The 10,680-nt window shown below is 40.4% G+C and overlaps 1 protein-coding gene across 1 annotated transcript; it reads right to left on the bottom strand.

The window, feature by feature from the left end:
* Positions 1 to 3,733: 3,733 nt before the first annotated feature.
* LOC306937730 (uncharacterized protein) lies at positions 3,734 to 8,868 on the bottom strand. The gene is made up of 3 exons (XM_079521645.1): positions 8,737 to 8,868; positions 7,864 to 8,280; positions 3,734 to 5,940 (listed from the first exon to the last, which is right to left on the bottom strand). The coding sequence occupies exons 2-3, from the start codon at positions 8,243 to 8,245 to the stop codon at positions 4,379 to 4,381; spliced, it is 1,944 nt and encodes a 647-aa protein (XP_079377771.1). The 5' UTR covers positions 8,246 to 8,280; positions 8,737 to 8,868; the 3' UTR covers positions 3,734 to 4,378.
* Between the last annotated feature and the right edge of the window lie 1,812 nt (positions 8,869 to 10,680).

Below are 10,680 nucleotides of genomic sequence, written 5' to 3'. Positions count from 1 at the left end.
AATCGCAGCGTGATCGGACAGAGAAATACGATGATATTTAGTATCTGTATACGCTTCCGTTACACTCTGGCGTAAACGCCGTTGTGAATGAGGACCTTAGAGATCTTTAACTCTTGCGAGTACAATTCAACCAAGTGGGTCCTTTTGGTTCAATTTCACACTCTCAACAGTTGAAAAATTGTTAAACATCTGCATTACTTCTACACAATTTGAGAATGTACCAAAATTAATTTGATCAACATTGGCCTGTTATCTCTCCTAATGGTACCAACATCAATACAGTTCTTTAGTTTGGGTCTGGAAGGCTAAATGTCATCAAATGGTGGTCCGTGGCTCAAATGCAGAATAAATAATGGGCCTTGATATGACAAATCTTGACAACCACTGATTTAAGGTATATTTAGAACGGATACAAATATGCGATTAATTTGCGCTTAACTATGGACAATCATGTGATTAACAGCCCTATTATTATATAACACAGAGGCAACAATTGTGGAAATAGCCAATCCACAAGTTCACAACGACCTTGGACATCTGCTATTTCACAACATTTATCTGTGGAACCATTCTGTTGCATGTCTTGGTGGGGGGGTCCCCAGTACAAATATGATTACTTTGGCGGGTCACAGCCTGAAAAGGCTCCTAAAATTGCTAGCCTACCACCTTCATATTACCAAAACTAATGTTGTAACTTGTTGCCTTATCTAACTATTCATTGATTCACTCCCAAAATCCATTTGGCAAAACAAAAAAAAAACACACCTGTGTGAAGTGTGGGGCGCTCACTTCGCATTCTCTCATGTTGGGCTAGTTGGTGTCAAGGTGATGTCTGTTTGCTCAGCAGTTGCTGATGTCTGCTCAGGAGGTTTGAGTGTTTACTCAGACCGAAAACAAATTAGAGGGAACATTGCCGCGGACCACCGCACCAACCTCTGCAGGGACCCCCTTATATTAAACACACATCTATACGGAAGCTGCTGGTTTTTATTCATATTGAATCAATTCTTGAATTGAATTGATTGAATATAAGGGGGGGCCCTGCGGAGGTTGGTGCGGTGGTCCGCGGCAATGTTCCCTCTAATTTGTTTTCGGTCTGTTAAATCAAGCTACAGACATTCCAAATAACCTCCATTTCCTCTAATGACTTGATAGTCACCAATGTGTGGCCTTCGCAACGCTCGGCACGGCGACTCGCTCGGCTAGCGCCTCACTCGGCGGTGCCTCACGTAGCTCAAGGCCACTAGACACGGCGCGCCTCCGTCAGGACATCAGTGATAATCAAGCGAAATAATCACGGAGAACTACCGACTGAGCCGTTGGGTCGGCAGAGCATGCCCATACTAGCTCGAAACAATCGTACTGATCCTAACTGATAACTGCGGTCTTGTCCATTGATACCAGTCGAAACAGGTGTATTTGAGCTACGTGTTGGATAATTATGAACCTGAGAATATAACCAAATAGATTATGTGTATGTGTGATACACATACACAATTTATTGATGTATTGAGGGGCTTTGAGTTTGTGTAAACACAAACATTGAAGACAAAAGTGAGGATGCAAATTGTGATTGGCAGGAATGAGATGATGAGCGCCCCTCACTTCACACGGGTGTGATTTTTTCCCCTCCAATGTCCAGCTTTTAGTGTATGTAACCCAAATGTTGTCCAACACGAACATAAAATGCCATTAACCATTTTAGACCTGATGACGATTCTAAAAAAAAATCTTCTAAATCCTGACAGTTTTCTGAAATACCTATGTTTGTATATCAGTGGTGCTCAATATTTCATGTTAAGGACCCCAAAAATGATATGTATTTGGCCGCCGACCCCAATCTGAAAATATGTAGTTCCAATAGCAGACCTACAAGCTCGTAGCGCGGCACTCGGTGCCGCGCTATGAGCTTGTAGATCAATAGCTAAAGCAGAACAGAATGCTTAAAACACAAAATGGGTTAACAATGAATGGACAATTTTTAGTGTTTGTGTAAGCATTAAATCCCATTGACAATGAATGGACAAGTGTACATCATAGTGTAAACACAAACATAGCATAAGACAAACGTTGATGACGAAGGTGAGGATGCACATTGTGATTGGCCAGAATTAGATTATGTATGATGATAAGAGCGCCCCTCACTTCACACAGGTGTGATTGACTGAATTTGAATCATTGGATTCATTGACTGTTATGCAAGGGTTTGTTTTTATGAGTTGACTGATATTTAATCAGTCAAATATTAGTAATAGTGCCCCATTGGCAATGTAATAGAACACAGCAAAATTACATTAAGACATACCATATAAAAATCACACCCGTGTGAACTGAGTGGTGTAAGGCCTGTCTGACGTAATGAAATCATGTCTGACGTAATGCAATCACACCCGGGGGAACAGGGTGAACATAGCAACCATGCTCATTTTTTCTGCACAAACAAAGCCAGTTGTATGAGTGGTTTACACCACTCAAAAAAACTGTTCTACCACATACAATTCACATGGTTCACCTGGTCATTATAAAAACGCTCGGCACGGCGACTCGCTCGGCTAGCGCCTCACTCGGCGGTGCCTCACGTAGCTCAAGGCCACTAGACACGGCGCGCCTCCGTCAGGACATCAGTGATAATCAAGCGAAATAATCACGGAGAACTACCGACTGAGCCGTTGGGTCGGCAGAGCATGCCCATACTAGCTCGAAACAATCGTACTGATCCTAACTGATAACTGCGGTCTTGTCCATTGATACCAGTCGAAACAGGTGGATTTGAGATACGTGTTGGATAATTATGAACCTGAGAATATAACCAAATAGATTATGTGTATGTGTGATACACATACACAATGTATTGATGTATTGAGGGGCTTTGAGTTTGTGTAAACACAAACATTGAAGACAAAAGTGAGGATGCAAATTGTGATTGGCAGGAATGAGATGATGTATGATGAGAGCGCCCCTCACTTCACACGGGTGTGATTTTTTTCCCCTCCAATGTCCAGCTTTTAGTGTATGTAACCCAAATGTTGTCCAACACAAACATGAAATGCCATTAACCATTTTAGACCTGATGACGATTCTAAAAAAATGTCTTCTAAATCCTGACAGTTTTCTGAAATACCTATGTTTCTATATCAGTGGTTCTCAATATTTCATGTTAAGGACCCCAAAAATGATATGTATTTGGCCGCCGACCCCAATCTGAAAATATGTAGTTCCAAAAGCAGACCTACAAGCTACGAGCTTGTAGATCAATAGCTAAAGCAGAACAGAATGCTTAAAACACAAAATGGGTTAACAATGAATGGACAATTTTGAGTGTTTGTGTAAACACAAACATTGCCTAACACAGACATTGACGACGAGGGTGAGGGCGCAAATTCTGATTGGCCGAGAATGAGATGATGTACAATGATAAGAGCGCCCCTCACTTCACACGGGTGTGATTTTTGAGAGGCGCTAGCCCCTCCTATGTCCAGCTTTTTGTGTGTGTTCACAAACTTTGTCCTAACACAAGCATTAAATCCCATTGACAATGAATGGACAATTGTACATCATAGTGTAAACACAAACATTGCATAACACAAACGTTGATGACGAAGGTGAGGACGCACATTGTGATTGGCCAGAATTAGATTATGTATGATGATGTACATTACGATGATAAGAGCGCCCCTCACTTCACACAGGTGTGATTGACTGAATTTGAATCATTGGATGCATTGACTGTTATGCAAGGGTTTGTTTTTATGAGTTGACTGATATTTAATCAGTCAAATATTAGTAATAGTGCCCCATTGGCAATGTAATAGAACACAGCAAAATTACATTAAGACATACCATATAAAAACTGTTCTACCACATACAATTCACATGGTTCACCTGGTCATTATAAAAAATGTATAACAACAAAATAATTTGCAATAGGCCTACATATGAACACTGCAATGGCATCCTCTAACCAAAATATATAATCACCAACTGATTGTTGTAAGGCTTTCTAAAGGAAACAGCAAAAGGGCTGGAAAGTCTCTGAAGAGCAACTCCTAACAGAGGCCTCTTTTTACAAGATCCATAGAAATATCCATAATATGTTTGCTTGTCTATCCAACTCACTGCCAACATACAGTTGTTTCATTTGATCACCCCAGTGAGCTAATTTATCGTGGAGCATTTGTTTTCCACCTGTGAATGCACTGATGTCTTTTCAGAGCACTTCACTGACTGAAACTATTTCTCCAGTGTGGACAAGCAGGTGTCTCTTCAAGTCACGTGACTCTATTGTCACAATGTTTACACTGAAATGTTTTTTTCTCCAGTGGACAAGCTGGTGTTTCTCCAGCGAACCTGTTTGAGTGAAGCTCTTGTCACAATGTTTTCACTGAAAAGGTTTTTCTCCAGTGTGGACACGCTGGTGTTGCTTCAGAGTAGTTAGATAAGTGAAACTCTTGTCACAATGTTTACAGTTAAAACGTTTTTCTCCAGTGTGGACAAGTTGGTGTGTCTTCAGCGAACCTGATTGAGTGAAGCTCTTGTGACAATGTTTACACTGAAAAGGTTTTTCTCCTGTGTGGACACGCTGGTGTGCCTTCAGAGTACATAGATCTTTGAAACTCTTGTCACAATGTTTACAGTTAAAAGGTTTTTCTCCAGTGTGGACAAGCTGGTGTTTCTTCAGTGAACTAGATTGAGTGAAGCTCTTGTCACAATGTTTACACTGGAAAGGTTTTTCTCCTGTGTGGACACGCTGGTGTTTCTTCAGTGAACTAGATTGAGTGAAGCTCTTGTCACAATGTTTACACTGGAAAGGTTTTTCTCCAGTGTGGACAAGCTGGTGTTTCTTCAGCGAACGTGATTGAGTGAAGCTCTTGTCACAATGTTTACACTGAAAAGGTTGTTCTCCTGTGTGGACATGCTGGTGTGCCTTCAGACTACTTAGATAAGTGAAACTCTTGTCACAATGTTTACAGTTAAAAGGTTTTTCTCCAGTGTGGACAAGTTGGTGTGTCTTCAGCGAACCTGTTTGAGTGAAGCTCTTGTCACAATGTTTACACTGAAAAGGTTTTTCTCCTGTGTCGATATGCTGGTGTTGCTTCAGAGTACTTGGATTACTGAAACTCTTGTCACAATTTTTACAGTTAAACGGTTTTTCTCCAGTGTGGACAAGATGGTGTCTCTTCAGGTGACTTGACTGACTGAAACTCTTGTCACAATTGTTACAGTGGAAAGGTTTTTCTCCAGTGTGGATACGTTGGTGTGTCTTCAGAGTACTTGGATCAGTGAAACTCTTGTCACAATGTTTACAGTTAAAAGGTTTTTCTCCAGTGTGGACAAGTTGGTGTGTCTTCAGCGAACCTATTTGAGTGAAGCTCTTGTCACAATGTTTACACTGAAAAGGTTTTTCTCCTGTGTGGATATGCTGGTGTTGCTTCAGAGTACTTGGATTACTGAAACTCTTGTCACAATTTTTACAGTTAAACGGTTTTTCTCCAGTGTGGACAAGATGGTGTCTCTTCAGGTGACTTGACTGACTGAAACTCTTGTCACAATTGTTACAGTGGAAAGGTTTTTCTCCAGTGTGGATACGTTGGTGTGTCTTCAGAGTACTTGGATCAGTGAAACTCTTGTCACAATATTTACAGTGGAAAGGTTTTTCTCCAGTGTGAACACCTCCACTTGTCTCCCCCCAATCATCACTGACTTCAGTGTCCGATTCAAGTTCAACTTCAACTTCAGAGCAGTGTGAAGAGATGTCTTCATCAACTTCACTTTTCACTGCTAGTAATGTCAACATTGATCCAACAGGATCCTCTGGTCTTTGAAGTAGTTCCTCCTGTTCATCTTTAATGTGTGGAGGCTCTGGTTCCTCCTTGAGCAGACTGGGGCTCCTCTCTTGTTCAGGAGAAACTTCCTCTTTACACACAACCATGTGCAGGATGTCTAGGAGCAGAAAAATAAGGTGATAGTCAACTCTAGGTCCCTAAAATGCAAATCTATTTTCCAACTTCCATGTACACCTACTAAGACTGACCAAACAGTAAATATGTACAAATTGTTACAGGTGGTTCTGGAAACACAAAACCAGTCTTCAAAGTTTCAGTAAGATTTGAGCAAAATATATATTTAAAAAAAATTAATATGGTGGCAGAACAAATATGAAATTTGAATCATTAATTTGAAAATAGCCGATCTACAAGCTCACAATGTGATGCAATATGACGCATTGTGACCTTGTAGAATTGCTATTTCAGAAGATTTATTTATTATTATTTGTTTCACATTTGAAACTTGTGAAATAGGACATTCTGCATTAATGAGTAGCCTACTACTTTTGGTACTCTACGTACATTTTGGTGCCGATGCTTTTGTACTTCTACTCAAATAAATGTAGAATTCCGGAACATGTAACGGTGTACTTGTAATGGAGTATTTCTACATTGCAGTATTGATAAGTAAAAATGTGAGTAATTTTCCACCACTGCATTTTTTGACTGATAAAGTAGCCAATCAATCAATTGATATACAGTATGAGCTCTGATTTGGAAGTAAGTTATAACCCATTCTGGGCGGGAACCCCTTTTGGTGTTATAAGCATTATGTTAAACTTTAGCTATACTTTAGCTTATACTTTAGCTATAGCCGGGTGGAGTCACTGCCGCCCGTTGCCACTGGGCATCAAACATTTCATTCTGCCTTGATGGATTTGTAAAAGTTAATGGGTCGTAGTTTAGAATCTATGTAAATGTTCGATGTTTATGACGTGACTCTGTACTGTATGTCTAGAAAGGAGTATGAATCTGTCTGTGTGTCTGGGGATAATTTCACAAACAACTGTACTGATCAGCTCCAAATGTCTTGTGCATGGTGCCAGTAGGCCAAGCAGGTATTTTTTGAGGGGTGCCAGCCCCTCCAATGTCCTGTCGACATGTAGACAGGAGGAGCCGGGATTCGAACCGCCGACTCATGGATCATTGGACGACCTGCTCTACCTCCTGAGCCACAGCCGCTTTTGAAGTTTACATGATATGGCAGCCAACTCTATGGGATTTCTAAATGTTTGTTTAGAGCACTTATATGTAAGCTGTTTGCCAGCCAAGTCTATGGACTTTATTGTTTATGGCACTAAATAAGAGGTGGGCAACTTTGACGATGGAGAGGGCACTATATTTCCACACTCACACCAGAGGGCCACATGTCATATAGATATACTGTCGTAGCTAAAATAGCCGATCTACAAGCTCAAAACGCGTCGCAGTGCGACGCGTTCTGAACTTGTAGATCAGCTATTTTTGCAATATTTGAATTGAAATCCTGAAAAGTAACCTAAACCTAAACTAAATACAAATACATTGGAAATTAAAAAACGTATTCTTTCCCCTATACACCAACTATTTTGTGATGCATTGTGAGCTTGTAGATTTTTTATTTTATTTTTTCAATATGCATTTGTTCAAGATGTTTATAAAAAGCCTGTGTCTGTCAAGTCACACAGATCAGACTCACAGACCCATTTCTAGACCTCTCACGGACCTACAGAGACGCCATGAAAATCAGTTTTCATGGTTTTCAACTACTACCAAAATGTAACCAGGCATTTCTGGCTTTCATGGCTGGAGGTGCCTCTGTTTCATGAGCTGTGTGACAGACACACCCTGTTCTAGATGCTTTGGCCTATTGCCAGGAAGGGTTGTTTGATTGAACACTTTATTAGTCAAACAATGTGAATAGCATGCAGGCACAGTGAAACATTCAGGCCAATAAAGTATAACGTATAACTCGTTTCCATTGTGGTCCTATAATGTCCGGATATCATAATTTTCACGATATGTTTTGCCAAGATTATCCTATAGTGAAAATACGTACCGAGTTGTGGGTGGTCTTCAGGTTCCTGTTTAATAGAAATGTCTTCATGTTCCTGTTTAATAGAAATGTCTTCAGCTTCCTGTTTAATAGAAATGTCTTCAGGATCCTGTTTAATAGAAATGTCTTCAGGATCCTCCTGTTTAATAGAAATGTCTTCATGTTCCTGTTTAATAGAAATGTCTTCATGTTCCTGTTTAATAGAAATGTCTTCAGGATCCTCCTGTTTAATAGAAATGTCTTCAGGTTCCTCCTGTTTAATAGAAATGTCTTCAGGTTCCTCCTGTTTAATAGAAATGTCTTCAGGTTCCTCCTGTTTAATAGAAATGTCTTCAGGATCCTCCTGATTAACAGAAATGTCCCTGGCCGAGTCTGGAGAGTTCATCTTCACCTGCAGTACTCTGGACTCCACACACTGGTCTGAAATGAAGTGAATAAGGAAGGACTTTAATAACTGGAGACCTAGTGGTGTTAGCCCAACTCTCCAACATGTGAATCTGGAGATTATGGGATTTATGCATTAGAAGAAATCACACTTAACTACAATGGTGTAAAGTGAATAAGGTGAAACTAAGTAACCCAGAGCTATGGACCAGAGAGTAGCATAGCTCTAATAATGCAGAGGCATTAGAGCTATGGACCAGAGCATACAGCTCTCAGACCAGAGCTAGTGCTTTTCATGGTTTCCTCCTCAAAGTAACAGTTTGTATTGACTTGTGCTTTCGTTTGAAATGTACCCATTCTGCATATTACTGTGAATAACATTTTCAATCAAATTCATCAAAACCCTTCCTCTCTCTCTCCCCCACACCCCGAGTACTATATAAGTACGATTCATGTTCCAAGAGTAAAAACAGAATCAGTTCATCATCTTACCTGCTGTGTTTCAGTGGTTGAGCTGCTAACAAACAAACGTCGACCTCCTGCTGCTTAACGACCACACTGTTTTCAAACGAGACGTTTAAAGTTGTCTTTGTATATTAAAGTGTTGTCAACAGTCAGACCAGATTCACCAGAACACACAGAGGGCTGTGCATACTGTGCACATGCGCACTAGCGCTGCTGGATGTACGGTCCACCTACCATAAACGGTCACTAGGGGGAGCCGTGGTACAGTGTAATTACACTACGAGTGTAATACAGTGGGGAGCAGCTATATACAGTAACTGTGATCTCATAAAAGTCTAACTTCACTTAATTATTGTCTCCACCAGGCCGAAGGCATGGGGAGAGAGTATGTTTTGCACTCCGTCCATGTGTGTGTGTGTGTGTGTGTGTGTGTGTGTGTGTGTGTGTGTGTGTGTGTGTGTGTGTGTGTGTGTGTGTGTGTGTGTGTGTGTGTGTCCTTCCTTCCGTCCTTCCTTCCGTCCGTCCGTTATCAGCTAATTGATTGATTGATTGATTGAAATATGTATTAACAGTTTGCAGAATTACAGTACATTTCAAGCACAAACTCAATACAAAGGCTGTTAACTGTGAGTGGACGACCCAATTAAGCATTACACTTGTTTACAATAGGGTCCACCATGTTCAATTCATCAAAACATTTAGAGACGTACAAATAGACACTTCTATATAGACAAAGAACTGAACAGGAATTCATCATAATGGAGGTAAAAAGGGAAAATAAACATATACAGTGAGGGAAAAAGGGGGGGGGGGGCCGGTGGGGGGGATTCAGATTTTACACTCTTTTTTACTTTTTCATTTATACTGTGTTGTATTGTTGTATTATTTATGTTGCCAAATAATGTTTGATGTTTTATGAACTGAACAGGGGAAGGGATAATACAAAGTAGGGAGATACCTTGACATCACGAGTAGCACCGAACACCAAATCAGCTAGTTGGCCTGTTGTGAGAACACTAAAACCCATACATAAAAATACATACATAAATAATAAATAATACATACATAAAAACCCACATATGATGAGAAAGTCTGGTTGTTTTTGGGAGCCCAAAAACATGTTGAAATTAACGTTGTAGGACCTTTACATTGGATTGAATAATTATATTTATTGGGTAGTGATGTATTTGCTAAGACTTTTATTTGGTACAATCTAATTAAAGTATGGCGAGCAGAGCACTAGAGCAGAGTTAGATGATTAAGAATATAACAAAATTTCAACAAAAGTGGGTTCTGGTTCTAAATTGGAACCTGCATGGTGGTATATATTTGGATGTGATGGATCTGAATCTTCACTGGGAGAGTGTGGAAGTTGGAGTAATCTTCCGTCCGAAAACAGACTGGAGTTGGTCTGTTCAGGTAACAAACAATGACAGTTTGTATGTATGAGGGTTTCAAAATGTGACCATTTGTAGATAATTATGATGTTTCTGTATCTAGATATATTTTTGAGTGGTGTAAACCACTCCTACAACTGGCTTTTGTGTGCAGAAAAAATGAGCATGGTTGCTATGTTCAAAATAATTTCTGACGTAATTAAATCACACCCGGGTGAACTGGATGACCGTAGCAACCATGCTCATTTTTTCTGCACAAAAAAAGCCAGTTGTGAAATCACATCCGGGTGTGATTTCATTACGTCAGATCAGAGCTGATCAGGCTATATAAAACCTTACACCACTCAGTTCACACGGGTGTGATTTTTTATTTAACCCCCACCCTCTCTCTCTCTCTCTCTCTCTCTCTCTCTCTCTCTCTCTCTCTTTCTCCAGGGTCTGTGAGATTGGTGCATGGGCCTAGTTCATGTTCAGGCAGAGTGCAGGTGAAGTCTAATCAGTCGTGGGTCTCAGTGTGTGAAGGTGACTTTGACCAGCAGGATGCAGAGGTGGTCTGTAGGCAGCTTAACTGTGG

The sequence above is a fragment of the Electrona antarctica genome (genome assembly GCF_951216825.1).
Source record: "Electrona antarctica genome assembly, chromosome: 14".
Classification (NCBI taxonomy): Eukaryota; Metazoa; Chordata; class Actinopteri; order Myctophiformes; family Myctophidae; genus Electrona; species Electrona antarctica.
This window is presented reverse-complemented; position numbering and strand designations above follow the sequence as displayed.